Source organism: Musca domestica, unplaced genomic scaffold (genome assembly GCF_030504385.1).
Source record: "Musca domestica strain aabys unplaced genomic scaffold, Musca_domestica.polishedcontigs.V.1.1 11, whole genome shotgun sequence".
NCBI lineage: Eukaryota > Metazoa > Arthropoda > Insecta > Diptera > Muscidae > Musca > Musca domestica.
The window spans coordinates 8,246,097-8,267,390 of NW_026712133.1; the positions used below are offsets into that span (position 1 = coordinate 8,246,097).

The window sequence follows — 21,294 nt, forward strand, 5'->3', positions numbered from 1 at the left end:
ATTTTGTTTATTTTCTTGGCTTAATATGTCAACTTTATTTGTATAAGTGTATGTATTCTTTACAATAATAAAAAAAATTGTTCAGAAAATATCAAAATTCGGATGTTTTCAAAATGTTTATTGCAACGTATGCATCTAAACATCTACAGTTTTTGTAGCGAAATAAACCTTAGAGAAATATACAACATAATTTTGAAAAGAAATTTTGACTTTTCATTCAATTTTTTTGAAAACCGCGAACAAAAACTGTAGATGTAGATGCATACGTTGCAGTAAACATTTTGAAAAACCCGAATTTGTATGTTTTCTGGCAATTTCATCCGATTTTTGAACAAAAATTAAATTTTTACATACCAATGTTAGACCATGCTATATCCTCCAATATCAGAACGTAGACCTCGTGGAAAATGTTAGGCAGATCTGGGTGAAATTTGGGAAATTAAATATATCGTTGGGACAATAATTGAGAACACATATTTTCTAAAACTCTTAATTTTATGCGATCCCAAAATTTGTAATAATAAATAATTGCCTTGTTGCAGAACTTTTTATTACAATAACCGATGTCCCTTTATGATACGAAACATCGATATGATATGAAATCGAATTCGGAAAACATGTAGCTACGATCTGTGGAGCCTTTAAGTACAGACGTAAGTGCCCCTTAGACGATCACATACATTAATTTTGATTTCGTGCTGTCAGACAATGTCGATAACGGACGATGGCGATTTTGGTCGTATGTAATTTACCTTGTCAAATTTCATTGAATAAAAAAGAGGTTTCCATCTCTGATTTCTGTGTATACTATGGATTTATAACTATAAATCTTGACAATGAGATGTTGTGAAATGAACATTTTTGAAAAAAATTTTAAACATCTGATTGCATGATTTTACCTTCTTAATTCTACCGTGGCCGTATACTTAAAAAAGAGAGAGAAAAAAACAGGTACACAAAAATTGAATTCACGATCGAAAATTTATTAAAAAATATTTTAAGAATGAATATTTTCACTAAAGCCTTCAATGCCAGGCTGTGTGTTTAAAATCAGGAACTTAAAGAAACATTAAAGCAATTATATCTTGCTGACCCAAAGTTACACGCCTCCATAATAGAATCAAAATCAAAAACAAGAATCTCTTGTAATTCGCGGGTCTGAATTTCGGGTCCGACCTAAATGACATAAAGCAGAAACTTGACGAACTGGTTCCGGAAACTGCAAACATGTTTCAAAATGTAAAGCATCTTCCTCTATAAAGGGGAATGTTGATACTGGACTTTTTCTGTTTTCCTTACATATGGAAAAAAACTGGCGAATTAACTCATATTCGGGGCTTACAAGACCAAAACCAAAAAAAGAAAGGTGGTGACGTACTATAGTGAGATGGAAAAACTGCAACCAATTTCAGACTGCTGTCATTTCTACTGGTAGCCTGTTGTCCTGTTAGAATGTCCAAGGTCTGCGAGCAAAATGTTTGCGTGCCCTTTAATACACCCTCCAGAATATTTTCGCGATAATATTCGGCATTTATTCTGAAGCCACGGTCGATTAATGCGAGCGGAGAGCGACCATCGGATGTATGGCGGCCCACACCATCACCATGGCCGGCGCTTGAGTTCTGGTGGCCAACCGAAGGTACACATTTTCAGCTGACCTCTTTGGCAAGTAAGAACATTAATCGGCCGATGTATATACACACACACACACACACACACACACACACACATATATATATATATATATATATATATATATATATATATATCTATATATATATATATATATATATATATATATATATATATATATATATATATATATATATTTACAAAATATATATATATATATATATATATATATATATATATATATATATATATATATATATATATATATATATATATATAAAATTGTTCAGAAAACATTCAAATTCGGGTGTTTTCAAAATGTTTATTTCAACGTATGCATCGACAAAATCTAGAGTTTTTGTAGCGAAATAATCCTTTAGAGATATATAGAACTTGGTTTTGAAAAGAAGTGTTGACCTTTTATTCAGTTTTCGCGGTTTTCAATTATTTATTCAAAATAAATGCAACAAATTGTTTGATTTTTTTATTGTTTTGATACTAATTCTGACATTACAAGCCAAACAGGTATTACAAGCCAAACAGGTATACTTGCGATTTTTTCAAAGTTGGCCTACCTTCTCTTCATTGTACCATGCATGTATATATATATATATATATATATATAAACTAGAAAAGGTTTTACCATATACAATTTTTGACTGATTTTTAATCACTTTTTTACATTGCTTTGTGCGATGTTTTTATTTTCAATGGCTTTTGCTACCTCCTGTTTCCTGGCTGAACAGATTTTGCTGAAAGTTTCCAAGTATACTACAACATCGCCTAAAAGTAATATAGGCTACATAATTTTTTAAATCAACTCGATATATTTCGACTATTTCAGCAGTAAGATTATTAACCGTGTCCTAGGTCTTCACAAATATATACAGAAGCGAGGTCTACGAAATTCGATTTCAAGGTATATTTGTGAGAATTCCACAAACGTCCCAAGTAGAAAACAAATATTTTTATAAAACGATGACTTTGTCGAGTGCCGCACGCGTATATACGGATGTGAATGCACATAAACTGGATGAATATTTGGACTATGAAAATTATGTCGTTGACTGGGTCAATCAAGACGATTACCAATTAGTAAGGAAAATCGGCCGAAAATATATATGGGAGCTATATCCGAATATGAACCGATTTCAATATAATTTGGCAAATTTATTTTCTGGTCAAATCCCGTCACACATTCCAAATTTCACTGGATTCGAACATACATATCGTGTTTGGTGCATCAAATAAACGAAATCGGTCGAGAATATATATGGGAGCTATATCCAAATCTGAAACGTTTTCACCATATTGTTTGCTGATTTAATTAGTATTTCTACTGTTGATTGTTGGACTTAATTTGGCCATTAACAATAGCCATTGCTTCACGTGCAGTTAAACGCTCAACATGATCATAACGTAAAAGCAAGAAAATTAAGTGCTTCTGGCGACACAAGATGCTGATTGTCGGAATGAACAAAACGTTTCCACCGTTTGCGTGAATGCCTTTGCAAAATATCATGGAATCTTCGATCTAATTCAATATTGTACTTATCCAAATAAGCATACAGTTCTTCAGTGCCCAGGACTTTCGCTATACGAACAAGTCGATCGTAATTATCATGTCCATTGAAAAATGGTTTTGGCGGAAAATCATTGATGCTAACATGCAGCCTAATGACCACATATCCAGAGAGTAATCATACATTTGATAATCTACTAATAATTCGGGCCCTTTAAAATAGCGTGATGCTACCCGAATATTGTACTTTTGGCCAGGATGATAGAATTCAGCTAGACCCCAATTTATTAAACGCAATGTGCGATTTTCATGATCAATCATAACATTGTGAGGCTTCACATCGCGGTGCATAATTCCCATACTGTGGCAATAATCGAGTGCTTCCAACAACACGAACAGGTAGTATCGTATTTCATAATCTGTTAGTGTTTGGTACATCTGCTTGAAATCTGTATTATTAACATGTTTAAAAATTAAGACAGGAGTGTGTGATACTGGGTCTTTTACCATGGCTAACGGTGTTATAATGTTGGTGCCTCCGTGTAAGTTTACCAAAATTTTTATTTCTCGCTTAATCTTCTTCTTTTCAACAGGCTTTAGAATTTTAACAACGCATTTTTTAATGTTGGTCAGTTTTATAGCTTCAAACACTTCAAAATATTTTCCTCTGCCCAATTTCCTTACTAATTGGTAATCGTGTTGATTGACCCAGTCAACGACATAATTTTCACAGTCCAAATATTCATCCAGTTTATGTGCATTCACATCCGTATATACGCTTGCGGCACTCGACAAAGTCAGTGTTTTATGAAAATATTTGTTTTCTCCTTGGGACGTTTGTGGAATTCTCACAAATATACCATGAAATCGAATTTCGTAGACCTCGCTTCTGTATATATTTGTGAAGACCTAGGACACGGTAAACCCCTTCAAAATACCCGGTTAATAATCTACTCCTGAAATAGTCGAAATATATCGAGTTGATTTAAAAAATTATGTAGCCTATATTACTTTCAGGCGATGTTGTAGTATACTTGGAAACTTTCAGCAAACCGCGTAAACCCATTTTTGTGATATTCAACTGATGGTCAGGACGGAAATCTGGCTCTGGAAGTCTCCATTTAAGAAGGTTCAAGAACCCGTGAATGCCAAATGACAGTGGAAGCTCTTACGAGCATTTTGGTATATAATATGTTCTCCAAATCAGTAAGGTGTAATATTTTTCGGTTGGCACTTGAAGTATTATTTGCAGTGTCTATGATGTCTGGTAAGAATGTTAGAAGGGTTGTTTTTAGAAGCTATACTACTAACAAGTAAAAAATATTAAGTTCGGCCGAACCGAACTGTTAATACTCTCCATCATTGGTTTAAGAAAACATTTTTGTATAAAGGAATCTGGATTCAAACATGTTCCACTTCAAACTTTTCAAAAAACAATAAAGTGGATGACGTCTTTATATGGTGGCCATACCAACAGGGAACCTATATGGGTGATTTTACACTTCAAGGGTTGTTATCTACCAATTTTTCTTAAATACCAAATTTGAAACAATTTCATGGGCAAATGTGACTAGAATTATCAAAATATATATACAATGATGCGCCACGGGAGCTAGAACCTATTACGACTATTAACTAAGAAATATCTACATAATTCACCACTCAAAATTTGCTGAGCGAACAAAAAATTTTGTCCTTTGTTCCATTCAAATTACTCTTAGAACTAAGATGAAATGTGTGCCAACCCTAACAAATGGAAGCATTTATCGAAATAATAAATTATGACATTTAAAAATTCAAAATAGAAAAATTTAATGAAATTTTAAAAAAATTTGGGAATGAAAACTACAATGTAAATTCTGTTTTCTCTCTCATTCGAGGTACGTATTTTGTCCACGAGTTGAAATTTCCAACAAAAACTGGGGCAATATTTTAAAAATATTTTTATCGGCAGAAAAAATGTTTGAGAAGTGTCTGCAGCAGAATTTAAAAATAGAAAAATATGTTCAAAATGTCAACATTCACATAAAAAGTTAAAAACATGAATGAAAGTTTTAAAATTAATGATATAATAAATGTTAAAAAAAAACAATAATTTCTTCTATTCCTATTAGTGAGAATTTAATGTATTTTCGTTAAATTCCCATTAAAATAAACAAACAAAATATTGGAAAAAAAGGAATTATTTTACTATGAATTACGAATCATGTCGTATGAACGGGTTAATTCGTGTACCTAATTCTGAGAGCGATCCACTTGATTGAAAGTGCAATGAGAACATAGCATTAGACAAATCCGTTAAAAATATGTCAAAAATCATCCAGATATCGAATATCGGTGGTTACCGTTATTTGTGCGCTAAAAAACAATGTTCCGCCACCGGAGCTGGAATCCATTGCGAACTACAAATGCCAATTTTACACAAATCCGTAAATAAATGTTATTAAAACCGTCAAAATAGCGAATATTGGGAGGTACCGTTATATGGCGGCTATACGAAAACGTGGACCTATATGTACAATATTCCACCACTGGAGCTGGAACCCATCATGAGCTACAAATACCATATTCTTTTCGAACGTTCGAAGGTTCCCAACGCCACTCTTTCTCACCCCAACCGACCGTCGGGCGACCTCTCCATTACGTAGGAATCGCGTACTCACCATAATCCGTACCATGGTGGAAAATTAGTAGGCATTGAAATACCAGCTACAGAAAATACTTCATCAGCCGGTGGAAAAAAATTTATTGCTACTCATTTAGATACATAATTATTCTATATTTTGTTATGTCAATACTAGTACCAAAATCTACGACATCATACAAAGAATTGAAGTCTAGACACATTCTACTTATAGGTTCACCCATAGAGTAATTAGTTTGGTGAAACTCAATATTTAAAAACTGATAATACCTGCCTAATCTAAATTGGATATTAATTCTGAAAGAGGAAATAAGAGAGACCGAAGGTACGTTACCATCTAAGATTTTATATGCCATTATGGTATTGAACATAATACGTCTATTTTTTAGTGTAGGTAATCGAATTGATTTTAGTCTGCTAGTATAGGGCGGTAATGCAAAGCCACTGTTCCAATAATCAAAGGATTTCACGGATGTTAAAATGTTCCCGTTAATATTATACACAGTTGATAAAGGAACAGATCGTGAAAAGCACATGTGTTTACATTTTTTTAAATTTAAGTCCATGAAATTTAAATAGCACCATGAAAACAGGTTGTTGAGTTCATATTGCAATAAAACTGGTTTTTCACCGGACTTGTGTGTTAAGAATATCATTACATCTTCTGCATACATCAGTAACTGGGGATATATTTATATAAATCCATGGAAAAATTTGGCAAAATCATCAATATACCGAATATCGGGAGGTTTCGTTATATTGGGTTATACGAAAACGTGGACATATATATCATTTTTATTTTTTGGTTTTTCATTTTCAAAACCAACCAAAAACTGTTATGCCGAATTTTGAAGCTCTGCGTCAAATATTGTGGGCTGTACCTAGATTTCAACAAATGGGCATCGTTAATTCGACCTAGAATTTATGCTGAATATGAATATGAATTTGTTCTTGCAAATCCCATTATTGTTGTTTATATAAATACAACGTTTGTTTATTAGTGGAATAAGATGGTAATGTTTACCAGGGGTAAAGCAGGGTATACCTAGGTCTAGGAAGGAACCACCAATCCTCATCAGTCCCCTTGTCTTTAGTTTGAATACGAATATATATACTTTATGGGGTCTATGACGAATGTATGGGGATGTTATAATCGGAATGAAAAAGTTAATATATCCTCCTTTACAAGGTGGAGGGTATAAAAACGGTCTTCCGTCACATTAAATAAGAGGTATGATTTGACAAGTTCTCTATACTTTGCAGAACATGTAATTTCACCGAATTTTTGAATAACTAACTATTGTTGAACGATACTCTATATGTGACTGATTCAAATAACTAAGGTCAGCGTACTCTTACGGTTGATTTCACATTGTGAAACGTATAATGTTAAACTGAAAAGAAATGCACAAACATATGCGATCATCGTTAACATTTTGATAAGGAAATAATAATTGTTTTAATATCAAACATCTGTCTGGTTTAATCTATAGAAATGTCAACCCTTGTGTTAAATCATTAAAGAATATAATCAAAATGAAGTCTTTCAATAAATATTATTCTGCCAATATAAATAATTATTAAACCTGTAAGAAGTCTTTGTTATGCCGGTATTTATTGAGGTTAATAGCTTATTGTTATACCCTGCGCTACACTGTATTATGTCTCTGTGCATTTGTTTGTAACATGCAGAAAGAAACGAATTAGACCCTTCCAAACCCTTCCTCCCAAAGAATCACGTTCTGAGTCCACGCATTTTTGTAAACAAAGTAAAGGTGGAATTATTGTCCAATTGATGATTACACAAATCATTCTTTTCGCTCAAGGACTGAAAGCTTTCTCACTCCCGTTCGTTCACTATAGGTAGTCCAAGACCCTACTCCCATTCGACGAGCTCTAAGTGCACTAATGCGTGGTCAGCTATGGAATTCATCTAACGATATTTTCCTGAATTTATCATTTAATTTTAGCATACACACTACACCACTCAAATGCTGCTCTTCGGCACATGGAAAGTCATTTTAAAATGTTTTACTTCAGCTTGTTTTCCAATATTATCAGCTACTCGTTCCTTCGATATTTATAATGTTGATGATTGTATAAATTATTTCACAAAAGAAACAAACCAGCTGTTTAAAATCAATGTTATGAAAAAAGAAATGATAAGACCAAAATCAAGGCAATGCTTTTAGTTAATAAACAAATATATAAAATATGAAATGCAAGCAGTACTATATTTTTCGTCAACAACATCAAAGCTATTAGTCTGCTCAGTGTAGGGCGTTGTGAGGTATTTTTACACTCACCATAGGTGCACAATTCTTTATTCCACAATTCCCTAATCTCTGAATTTGGAATCTCAAGACTGTACACAGGGTATTGTGATTCGTCGATATGTCCAAAATAAGCTACACTTCTAATGACAGTATTAGCAGCTCAAGTAAAGCGGGTGAGAGGTGTATTCGACAATTTTAGGTAGAACTCGCAAAAAAAAAAGATTTTAGTGGAAGTTGGGCAAAGATAAATTTTGAATTTCATTAACTGAAGAAAATCTGCTAGGTAATGACATTAAAAAAATCAGTGCTGATTTAAGAGTTGTAGTGCATTGTGACAGAAACTAATTTTATTTAAAACAAGTAAAAAGCAGCTAAGTTCGGCTGGGCCGTATTTTTAATACTCTCCACCATTTGGAAGGAACTTGAAATATTTCAAAAAAAAAAAAAAAAATCCGAAAACTATCACTTAAATGAAAACCGTTATATGGGGACCATACGAAGACGTGGACATGCTTACGAAATTTTTTATCATAACCGTAGTATTCATTACGAACTTTAAATACGAAATATAAAATGGTTCCGGTGAATAATGTTGCTGAAATCGTCAAAATATCGACTATGCGAAGGCTATACGAAGACGTGGACCTGCATACAAAAATTCTTGTCATAGGTTGTAGGATCCATTACGAACTTCAAATACGAAATTTGAAATAATTCCGAAAAATAATGTCCCTGAAATCATGAAAATACCGAATAACGGGAGTACCGTTTTATGGGGCCAATACGAAGACGTGGACCTGCATACGATTTGCCATAGGTTGTAGTACCTATCAAGATCTTTCAATACGAAATTTGAAACGATTCTTGTGAATAATGTTGCTGAAATCATCGAATTACCGACTATCGGGAGGTACCGATGGCCCACTTACGAACTTAACCTGTCTACTGGTAAACTATGCATGTATGCAAAATTTTAGCCATCTATCTCAATTCGTTCGAAAGATATCGAGACGGATGGACAGACAGACATTGCTAGATTGTCTCTGAATTCTACGCTGATCCAGAATATATGTGTACTTTGCAGGGTCTATTATGAATATTTCCAGGAGTTACAAACGGAATGACAAAGCTAATATACCTTCCATAGAATGGTGGAGGTTATAAAAGAAGGTGGAAGTTTACTATAGTTGCTGCAGTATCAACAACGTTAAGGAAATTGACAGTTTGAAAACGCCAACTGTAAGGTATTCTGCAAAAGTGTGATAAATTTCTGTTTTACCCTACTGTGCAGAACCAACCACGAATACCGCACAAAAGCAAGCAGCTACACACCCATACAAGAAAATCAAAACATTTGTTGTTATTTTTACTGAATATCAAACCGACGCAAAAAGGGCTCGTGGAATCATGGGTATATAAGCCATCTTCGAACTTGACCTGCCTGCAGACGAAAGTCTGATATGCGCAAAATTTTAGTTTCCTATAATTATTCGTTTTGACCTTAGCGTGATTACAATAGACGGACGGACGAACAGGGCTAAACTAGAATTTTACGCTGATCAAGAACATATATACTATGTTATGTCTAAAATGATTATTTCGATGAGTTACAAACGGAATGACGAACTTAATATACCCTCCATACAAGTTGTAGGCAACGTCGTATTTGATGTAGGTATTTCTATTTTCTATTATATTTCATTTCGTTTGTAAGTCATCGAAATAATAATTTTAGACCCAACAAAGTATATGTATATATATTTTTTAGCGTAAATTAAGTGGATTTAGCGTAAATTCTTGCAGCGATCTGTCTTTGTATGCAGGCAGTTCAAGTTCGAGTAGAGAACATTAATTCCTGGAATGGAATTGTCTATATAGGTCCACGATATCCTATATCACTTATACAACGGTTCCTCCCAAAATTCGGTATTTAAGTGACTGTAGCAAAATATTTCGATTGAATTTTCTGATTGAAATTGCCATACTTCCTGGAAGAGAATTGCCTATATAGGTATACTTTTTAATCCAAAATAGTGAGTGACATTTTAAATGCAAATCAGAAACAAACCGAATGAACTACGTATGTTGTGACAGGCAAAGTCTGTAAATAATAGATGTACTCTACCGATCCCTTAGATTATTCTATTAAAATTAAATTTCTTAAAAATAAATTGTAATATTTATATTAAAGGTTATTCAATTCAACATAACTACGTAATTGTCTTATAAATAATTGATTGTCTTTTACCGAATGTAGGGTAGTTGACATCCGAAGGAATCAACACTAAATTTATACGAAAATGGCGCTTTCATTTTTTAATAAATACTGTTATGATAAATTATCGTGAACACACCAATTGTATGTGATCAGCTATCATTTATCAGTTACGCAAATAAAGAGGGACAAACGGTTTTAGTTATATTTTATTTAGTTATGTTTTATTACAAATGCCGATGTTTCCTATGGACAGTTGAAAAACGTGTATTATGATAACCTTCGATTGAGGGAAAAATTTTTTTCTTAAACAACAGCGGACTAACTATTCTGTTTGTGAAGCAATTTATCTTTGTGCAATGTGGATTTAACAGGAGGACGTCATCCTCATTTCTTGTAGTGTTGGCAGACTACGGCAAAGGCGGCAATTACAAATGTCACTCCTTGGAAAATATAATTTTTTACACCTTTGACATTACGGACGAAGTACAAAGACGATTTACTTAAGGATGTGAACTTAAATATATAGCTTGAAGCAAACCAACTATAATTTATTTATTTTAAGTTACTTTTATATTTTTAACCATGAATTCCACTATTCTTTTATTGCATTGCGCTTAGGTTTTCACTAATTTTTAAAAATTTAAACTTAAAGGTTAAAATGTAACCCTGTAAATAGTACCACAAGTTCACATCTCTGAACCCTACTACCTTTTAAGCTACTGTAGTTTTAAGCAGGGAAATGTGTATAAAAGGAGTATGATCTTACAAGAAATTATCCATTCTTCTAGTGGCAGTGTTGCCAGTATTTTTCTGTCTCTCGTCCCCAAAATCAACGTTTTCCCCAAATCTCCTCAAATTTAATTCAATTTCCTCCAAAAAAATCCCCAAGCATTTATATATTTTGACTTCTGTTATGATTATTCAAATTGTCTACCCTCTATGGAGTAGGTTAAGAAGGAATTGATCAATATTGACCATTTCACGTCGGACCTGAATACATATGATATAAATATTGCGACGTGCCCGGTTTGGACTATATTGGCTTCTTCCTTCACTTTATTTGAAATATATAATAAATTTTAGAGAATGTTGGAATGTGCTTGAGGTACCAGATATAGTCGACCGAAGTATTCCATTTTCATACAAATTGTACCAGAAGGGTTTCGCAGATATATATCATATATATCTTCATAACAGATCTTGTGTTGATCGAAATATTTAGATGTACCAAGCCTGGAATGGAATCGGATGTTAATTTCGCTTTTTATGAACTTCAAAATTTCGATCTTTTGCTTGATGGAGTGGACCGATTTTGCCCATCTCCGAACTCGATCTAAGTTTGACAAAAGTATAGGGATGCACCAAATTTGGATCATCGCTAGATCCTATTGTCTAAAACCGTTTTTTTCGACTTGGCACGTTTTGACCTATCAAATGATACATACCCTCCTTAGCCATATGGCTGAGGGTATAAAAATATTTTGTACATATAATTGGAATGGAATCGGATGTTAATTTCGCTTTTTATGAACTTCAAAATTTCGATCTTTTGCTTGATGGAGTAGACCGATTTTGCCCATCTCCAAACTCGATCTAAGTTTGACAAAAGTATAGGGATGCACCAAATTTGGATCATCGCTAGATCCTATTGTCTAAAACCGTTTTTTCGACTTGGCACGTTTTGACCTATCAAATGATACATACCCTCCTTAGCCATATGGCTGAGGGTATAAAAATATTTTTGTACATATAATTCAATTCATAGACTAGTTTATCTTGCATATTATACATGTAAAATAAGATAAAATAGAAAATAAGAAATAAATGGATCATTTTAATTTCATGGACTACAGTTTTTAAAGTTGCAATGCAACCACGTCAAAAACTTCAAATTCCAAATCGTCGTCATATTCAGTCTCATTTGGTTTATGTAAATTCTTATAATTATAAAGCTTTAACATTTCTTTAGTAGGCTCAACATTTTTGCTGCAAATGGAATTATTTGAAAATTGAGTATTTATTCTCAAAAGAGCTTCCAACAAATCATACTGAGTTCATAACTGAAAAAACTCGTTCTATACATGCATTAGTTGTGTTCCAGAACCTGCAAATTAGTACTAATTAGAATGAATTTGGCCGAGCAAAAATGTGCATATTGTAAATTTGACATTTAATTGGCAGGGCTAACAAGGTTGAAAAATGTATTGATACATTTCAATAAAGAAAATGATCAACTTGAAAACTAAAGGAAAAACTAATATTTGTCGTGCAAAAAACAAAATGAGAAAATATGGAGCAACTGACGTATTCACTTTTGGATGATTCCAGCAGTAAAGAGGACAGGCTGAATGAGGAATCAGATTATAAATTATTATTATAAATTATTAATTTTAACTTATCGTCTTCAATACTCATTTTTTAAATGTTGGCGCTCTATTCAGTAAGGTTTCACCAGTCCGATTTAGGCTGTTTACTTTTGGAATTATGAATTTTGACATTTTATCGCATTTCTGCTAATTTTCCGTTCCCTTATTTTTTGAGCAAACCTAAATGAGAATGACATTTCGAACTGTTCTCTCTTCTGCTAGTTTTACTACTAAAAAGTACTGGAACACAACTATTGCTGGTTGGCACCTTCTATGTATAACAATCATGCAACTTTTAGCACTTTCATTGCAAATATCAATGTAACTGTTCTACAAATATACCTTTTTTAACATCACTGCAACCGAGACTCTTTTTCCAAATCGCAATGTGTATGTGTTATAGACAAAAACAGAGTATGGAAAGAGATAACAAGATAGCAAATCCATTTCTTATATCTGGTATAAATTATAACAACTTTATCTGGTTAGTGGGGAATGTATTTTCTTGATGCGTTACGCATGTGTGACAAATGTAAATATCAAAATAAGTAAGGTAGTTAGAATTTTTATTAAAAAAAAATCCTCACAATTTCCGCAATTTTCTAAAAAGATCCTCGCTAAGTCCTTAAGTCCCCAACTTGAATTTTTCGTCCCAATTGGGGAAAATTCCTCAATGCTGGCAACACTGTCTAGTGGTCATCAAATGCTTAACATCAAATAACCTACGCTTGTCCAAGTTAATAGGATTGATAATAGACAGGAAATATCCACGAATGAAGAATAGTTCAATTTTGAAATGAACATCGTTGGTGTTTTACTGCATTAACGCATGCAAGCCACGTCACCGTCGTGTTTCAAGTTTAAATTTATACATTTATAATTTTTTGCTTGTTTTGCAGAATTTATTTAAATTTGTATAGGGTTTTGATATTTATCATACAATATAAATTGTAATATAAGTAATGAATTAAAAAACAAATGTTTTAATTTGTAGATGTTTTATTTTATGTATCCGCCTAGTTTATCTCTTTCCAATCTGATGCTCCCCATGCAGGCAATTTGGTTTCATACTCCCATCCAGGGCCCTGTAAATAAAAGATCAGATATATACGTGTTGAAAACATATGTATGTGTTTATTTACTTATGCAATTTAAATTAGTCAATTGAAAGAACGATTTGTGAAAAATTGTAAGGTAAAGCTATCAGCTGATTACAATTTTTTTTAAGTGTACCCGACTCATTTTTGGTCTGTTCCAGAACTGAAAGAATGTAAAACTTTTTGCCACGATAACCGATATTCCCTTCAAGATATCAAAAAAAAAAAAAAAAAAAAAAATACAAAACTTGTAGATTCTTCAAGTTCTGGAACAGAGCATTTAAAAAATTATTATTGATATAACCGGTTTTGCTGTGGAATAAGAATATTGAAAACTTTGGATAATTTTTTTGAGAGAACATCCAGGCATTTTATTCATCTTTTGCGCTATTTGACTCATTTTGAAAATAAACGAAAAATATCAAATAAATGAAAACAACTTGTTGCTTATAATTTTGAAAAATTCTGACAGAATGCGAGCATAGCCTCAGGGCTGTATTTATGTAGTTTTACGAAACTGTTATTGGACCATGATGAAAACGAAGATTGTTTATTATGTGAAACAAATTTATTCTGTATTTTTAAGTTAAGTTTTTAAGGACGCCACATTAAATTTGGCAACATAGCATAACTGAGTCATTTGCGTACAATAGAAATCGATCTGGCGGAACTTTTAATATCCTTCATCTTGCAATGAAAAAAACATTTATAAATAAAAGTATCTGTATTTAAGATGCGGTTAAATTATCAAAATACCGAGTATCAGGCTGTTGCTATATGAGAGCTAAATGAAGCCGTGGACCAATATAGACAATGTTCTGTCACCGGTGGTAAAACCCATTACGAACTACAAATAGCAAATTTTAGTCAAATCCGTTAGAGAATATAGCTAAAATCACCGAAATACCGTTTTATGGGGACTACATTAAAACTTGGACCGATACAATACCAACAAACCTAGACACAATTGCTGTGTTCCTTAGTGATATCGAAAAAAATTGCAAAACCAGTACATTCTTGCAGGTTCTAAAACAGACCAAATGTAAAGTATTATGCGCATTTCAAAGCAAAACGTCACGCAGATGTAAAACTTTTTGCCACGATAACCGATTATCATTTTTTTGAGAGAACATCCAGGCATTTTATTCATCTTTTGCGCTATTTGACTCATTTTGAAAATAAACAAAAAATATCAAATAAATGAAAACAACTTGTTGCTTATAATTTTGAAAAATTCTGACAGAATGCGAGCATAGCCTCAGGGCTGTATTTATGTAGTTTTACGAAACTGTTATTGGACCATGATGAAAACGAAGATTGTTTATTATGTGAAACAAATTTATTCTGTATTTTTAAGTTATTTATAAGAACGCCACATTAAATTTGACAACATAGCATCACTGAGTCATTTGCGTGCAACAGAAATCGATCTGGCGGAACTTTTTATATCCTTCATCTTGCAATGAAAAAAACATTTATAAATAAAAGTATCTGTATTTAAGATGCAGTTAAATTATCAAAATACCGAGTATCAGGCTGTTTCTATATGAGAGCTAAATGAAGCCGTGGACCATTATAGACAATGTTCTGACACCTGTGGTTAATCTCATTACGAACTACAAATAGCAAGTTTTAGTCAAATCCGTTAGAGAATGTAGCTAAAATCACCGAAATACCGTTTTATGGGGACTACATAAAAACTTGAACCGATGCAATACCAACAAACCTAGACACAATTGCTGTGTTCCTTAGTGATATCGAAAAAATTGCAAAACCAGTACATTCTTGCAGGTTCTAGAACAGAGCAAATGTAAAGTATTATGCGAATTTCAAAGCAAAACGTCACACAGATTGGGTGTTTTTTAACAGACGGACACCAGTAGACCTGCTATGTAATTTCCAACTACACTTGTTATTGTTTATTTAATAAACAGTTATTTGTGCCGTAACAATAATATCATTCTGTAAAGTGTAGATACATTGTAGATAAACATTCAAAGCCATGGCAAAATAATATAATGTAATTTTTCAATAATATATCAATAATATATCATATTTAAAAACGGAAATATCATCCTTCCAAAATTACGCAAAACTTGTTTTCTGTGACAAAAAATGCAATATAATTTATGATTTGAAATAAGGAGTAGCACAAGACGAATTGTACGAACTGTATTATTTACGACACACTGACTTTGTCTACTCAATCGTGTGCTAAGTATTTGATTGGCATTGGCACCCATCAACAACCCCCATTTTGATTCATGTCTGTCACTGTCAAAGGCCATGGCATGATCTACTCGACTGTTTACATGGTGTTCTCAAAAAAAAAAAAAAAAAAAAAAAAAACAGTATTTCGACAATGACAGCGAAACATGTCATCAACATAATAGTGTGTCGTTTGTGTACGTGTGCTTAAATTGAGTGTGTGTGTTACACCGACGGTAGAGTAGAGTTTGTGCGTGCGTTGTTATTGTGAAGCAATAAACACATTTAGAAATATAAAATGAAAAATATGAATGAATTCATATTTTTCTTGTAAACTTGCGTATTCTTGTAATTTTGTACAGAAACAGTATTGAAACAGTAGGTTTTTTTATTGATATTTTATTAAACTTCTTTTTTAACTGAATTAAAGTAGATTTTTTTTAATTTATACCAGAGGTATACGTTGGACAAATGCTCTGTTTCAGAAACAGCAAGAATCTACTAGTTTTGCAAGTTTGTCGATAATATCTTGTACATTCTTGCAGTTCTGGAACAGAGCAAAAATGTATGGTATTCCACAATAATCAAAATTGGAAATCAAATGGATTTTTTTATTAAGGAACATTATTATTTTTACTAAGAATTCGTAAGCGCAATCGTAAATGCAGGTAGCGTGGGTTTTCCTCCTCATTTTGTGAATCCCCGTTCTCATTGATTATTGTATCATGTTTTTGCTATTGTTTGAAAGAACACATTTGTATGACACTATTCAACATCCTCATTTATTGGTCAATGCGTGTTATGACGATGGGTTTGAGTCTGACCGAGCACATGACGAGACATCGAGCATTTGGTTGGATGTCACGTACTGTTATGCGTTGGATTAAACAGGAAACGTTTTCTCTCCATGGCATAAATAGAGAAATATGTCGCATTTGCAGCCTTTTAATTTGAAATACCCGTCTTCTATACACTATTTGCAACATAAAGTAAAAGATCGCTATTACAGTTTGGATCGTAGAATAGAACAAGTAAAAAAGCTGTAAGTTCGGTCGGGCCGGTCCACCATTTGCAAGGAATTTGTAAATTTTCAAAAAAAGAAAATCCGTTAAAAATTCTGTTAAAATCTTAAAAATACCGAATGTAGCCCTTATATTAGGGTTTATACGACGACGTGGACCTGCAAAGGCAACTTTTATCATGAGCCATTACAATATTCAAATACGAAACTTGAAAAAAATCGGTGAATAATGTCGCTGAAATCACCAAAATATCCAATATGGGGAGGTACCGTTATATGGGGGCTATACGAAGACGTGGACCTGCACAGACAATTTTCTGTCTTAGGTATCCATTACGAACTTCAAATACCAAATTTCCGGTGAATGATGTCTAAAATGTATATTTCGAGGTGTTATTGAATTGTAGTACAGAATTTTGTAGTGGCGAGATTGAATAGATGATGTCGAAATAATATAACGCGGTCAAACCAAAGTTATAGGATGATTACTACTTTAAAATAGCTAAAAAAAAAATCACGAAAAAAGAAAATAATTGCAAAACTTCTAAAATCGGGGAAAAATCGAGAAAAAATTTCAATGGCATCGAATTTTAAAATAATAGTATATTCTATTGACAAACTTCGTAAGGACCTTTAAACATTTGCTGTAAAAAACCGCGAACAAGTTGAAGATTTTTTTTCTTTTTTCAATTTGGCTTATCATATTGAATTCAATGTTTTTTTTTTTTTTGGGAACAAAATAAAGAATTATTTTCACCATATAAAAGAAAGTTATGTTAGATACTACGCTTTTAACTCAAGAACGGCTTGACGGATTTTAGCAATTCATACAAATTTGGAATGGTATCATGACAAAAAAATCGCGTGAAAATATGCCAATAAAAATGTGAATGAAAAAGATATTTTTGGCGTGAATTTTTTTTAATTTGACATACTATACTGAAGTGTACATTTTTATTGTTTTGAATTCTAAATGAATAATATTAAAAATAAAATGAGTGCGCAGTACGATGTTAAATGCAATCAGTGAACTATCGAATATAAAGGGAGCAAAATAGTAGATCGAATTGGACATTTAGTAAGAAAAGGATTTCTATTCTTCCAGAAATTCTTCCTAAACTTTCAAGATACTTTAAATCGCTTTTGCAGGTCATGATATGGGTCATAATCCACGGATAAGGGTACAAACCGATTTAAAGTATATTTTACATTTTAACCATATTTTTCATAACAATTTCAGCAAATGTTGGTAATTTGAGAAGAAACCATCCTTGCAAAAATGATCATGTTTTGGTATAACCATCATATGATTTAAGCTATTTTCGGGGTCTTGGACCCTTTTTTATATTTTTGGCCCTTATTTGGCATCTTGGTTTCTATAGGGGTAGAAAACCTCTTCGCATATAATTTTCAATTTTCAGATTGGTCTTGACCGCATTCTTCAATTGGTTTGGCTAAAAAATTGCATTCAGGTTACCCTGGAGTAGAGAGCCATCTTACGGATAATTGTCACATAGGCATTTATTTAGGTTTTTTCCCACATTAGTGTACCCGCAAGTCCACTTTTCCGACTGATGTGTGGTCAGAAAAGAAAATTTTGTATTCTATTGAATTTGTAAACCCCAAGAAACTATTGGTTGGGAACGTAGATTTGGGATGTACGTTTAAATGGAATAAACTCCGAAATGTTAAATGGGTACTCATTGGGTGGGAAATTGTGGCAGAAACAGGAAAAAATACGAATATTAGAAAGTAGCACGGGACCGAAAATTTGTTTAATTGTGATTAAGTACTATGATGAAAAATATGGACTTTATGGGGTCTCCGACGCATAATTTAAATTACAAAGAATATTTCCCCTCTTACGGTAATAGGTGTAAAAGAACCTTTTACTATTCTGAAATCAATCTGCCCTTAATTATGATGTGGACAAAACAAAATACCACGCAAATCATACTGAGTTCATAACTGAAAAAACTCGTTCTATACATGCATTGCTGGTTGGCACCTTCTATGTATAACAATCATGCAACTTTTAGCACTTTCATTGCAAATATCAATGTAACTGTTCTACAAATATACCTTTTTTGACATCACTGCAACCGAGACTCTTTTTCCAAATCGCAATGTGTATGTGTTATAGGCAAAAACAGAGTATGGAAAGAGATAACAAGATAGCAAATCCATTTCTTATATCTGGTATAAATTATAACAACTTTATCTAGTTAGTGGGGAATGTATTTTCTTGATGCGTTACGTATGTGTGACAAATGTAAATATCAAAATAAGTAAGGTAGTTAGAATTTTTATTTAAAAAAAAATCCTCACAATTTCCGCAATTTTCTAAAAAGATCCCCGCTAAGTCCTTAAGTCCCCAACTTGAATTTTTCGTCCCAATTGGGGAAAATTCCTCAATGCTGGCAACACTGTCTAGTGGTCATCAAATGCTTAACATCAAATAACCTACGCTTGTCCAAGTTAATAGGATTGATAATAGACAGGAAATATCCACGAATGAAGAATAGTTCAATTTTGAAATGAACATCGTTGGTGTTTTACTGCATGAACGCATGCAAGCCACGTCATCGTCGTGTTTCAAGTTTAAATTTATACATTTATAATTTTTTGCTTGTTTTGCAGAATTTATTTAAATTTGTATAGGGTTTTGATATTTATCATACAATATAAATTGTAATATAAGTAATGAATTAAAAAACAAATGTTTTAATTTGTAGATGTTTTATTTTATGTATCCGCCTAGTTTATCTCTTTCCAATCTGATGCTCCCCATGCAGGCAATTTGGTTTCATACTCCCATCCAGGGCCCTGTAAATAAAAGATCAGATATATACGTGTTGAAAACATATGTATGTGTTTATTTACTTATGCAATTTAAATGAGTCAATTGAAAGAACGATTTGTGAAAAATTGTAAGGTAAAGCTATCAGCTGATTACAATTTTTTTTAAGTGTACCCGACTCATTTTTGGTCTGTTCCAGAACTGCAAGAATGTAAAACTTTTTGCCACGATAACCGATATTCCCTTCAAGATATCAAAAAAAAAATACAAAACTTGTAGATTCTTCAAGTTCTGGAACAGAGCATTTGAAAACTTTGGATAATTTTTTTGAGAGAACATCCAGGCATTTTATTCATCTTTTGCGCTATTTGACTCATTTTGAAAATAAACGAAAAATATCAAATAAATGAAAACAACTTGTTGCTTATAATTTTGAAAAATTCTGACAGAATGCCAGCATAGCCACAGGGCTGTATTTATGTAGTTTTACGAAACTGTTATTGGACCATGATGAAAACGAAGATTGTTTATTATGTGAAACAAATTTATTCTGTATTTTTAAGTTAAGTTTTTAAGGACGCCACATTAAATTTGGCAACATAGCATAACTGAGTCATTTGCGTACAATAGAAATCGATCTGGCGGAACTTTTAATATCCTTCATCTTGCAATGAAAAAAACATTTATAAATAAAAGTATCTGTATTTAAGATGCGGTTAAATTATCAAAATACCGAGTATCAGGCTGTTGCTATATGAGAGCTAAATGAAGCCGTGGACCAATATAGACAATGTTCTGTCACCGGTGGTAAAACCCATTACGAACTACAAATAGCAAATTTTAGTCAAATCCGTTAGAGAATATAGCTAAAATCACCGAAATACCGTTTTATGGGGACTACATTAAAACTTGGACCGATACAATACCAACAAACCTAGACACAATTGCTGTGTTCCTTAGTGATATCGAAAAAAATTGCAAAACCAGTACATTCTTGCAGGTTCTAAAACAGACCAAATGTAAAGTATTATGCGCATTTCAAAGCAAAACGTCACGCAGATGTAAAACTTTTTGCCACGATAACCGATTATCATTTTTTTGAGAGAACATCAAGGCATTTTATTCATCTTTTGCGCTATTTGACTCATTTTGAAAATAAACAAAAAATATCAAATAAATGAAAACAACTTGTTGCTTATAATTTTGAAAAATTCTGACAGAATGCGAGCATAGCCTCAGGGCTGTATTTATGTAGTTTTACGAAACTGTTATTGGACCATGATGAAAACGAAGATTGTTTATTATGTGAAACAAATTTATTCTGTATTTTTAAGTTATTTATAAGAACGCCACATTAAATTTGACAACATAGCATCACTGAGTCATTTGCGTGCAACAGAAATCGATCTGGCGGAACTTTTTATATCCTTCATCTTGCAATGAAAAAAACATTTATAAATAAAAGTATCTGTATTTAAGATGCAGTTAAATTATCAAAATACCGAGTATC

General features: G+C 32.7%; 1 protein-coding gene and 2 long non-coding RNA genes across 3 annotated transcripts; 1 reads left to right on the plus strand and 2 right to left on the minus strand.

Annotated features, from left to right (window-relative positions):
* Window positions 1-2,953: 2,953 nt before the first annotated feature.
* Window positions 2,954-5,832, minus strand: LOC101895853 (casein kinase II subunit alpha-like). Its single transcript, XM_059132114.1, is given in 4 exon segments — window positions 2,954-3,059; window positions 3,061-3,277; window positions 3,280-4,063; window positions 5,818-5,832. Coding segments are annotated over 4 exon segments (1,107 nt in total). The 3' UTR covers window positions 2,954-2,968.
* Window positions 5,833-5,940: 108 nt separating this feature from the next.
* Window positions 5,941-6,433, plus strand: LOC131805807 (uncharacterized). The gene is made up of 2 exons (XR_009343834.1): window positions 5,941-6,123; window positions 6,188-6,433. It is a non-coding gene; the product is annotated as an uncharacterized LOC131805807 (long non-coding RNA).
* Window positions 6,434-13,531: 7,098 nt separating this feature from the next.
* Window positions 13,532-20,013, minus strand: LOC131806467 (uncharacterized). The gene is made up of 2 exons (XR_009344050.1): window positions 19,067-20,013; window positions 13,532-13,743 (listed from the first exon to the last, which is right to left on the minus strand). It is a non-coding gene; the product is annotated as an uncharacterized LOC131806467 (long non-coding RNA).
* Window positions 20,014-21,294: the final 1,281 nt, after the last annotated feature.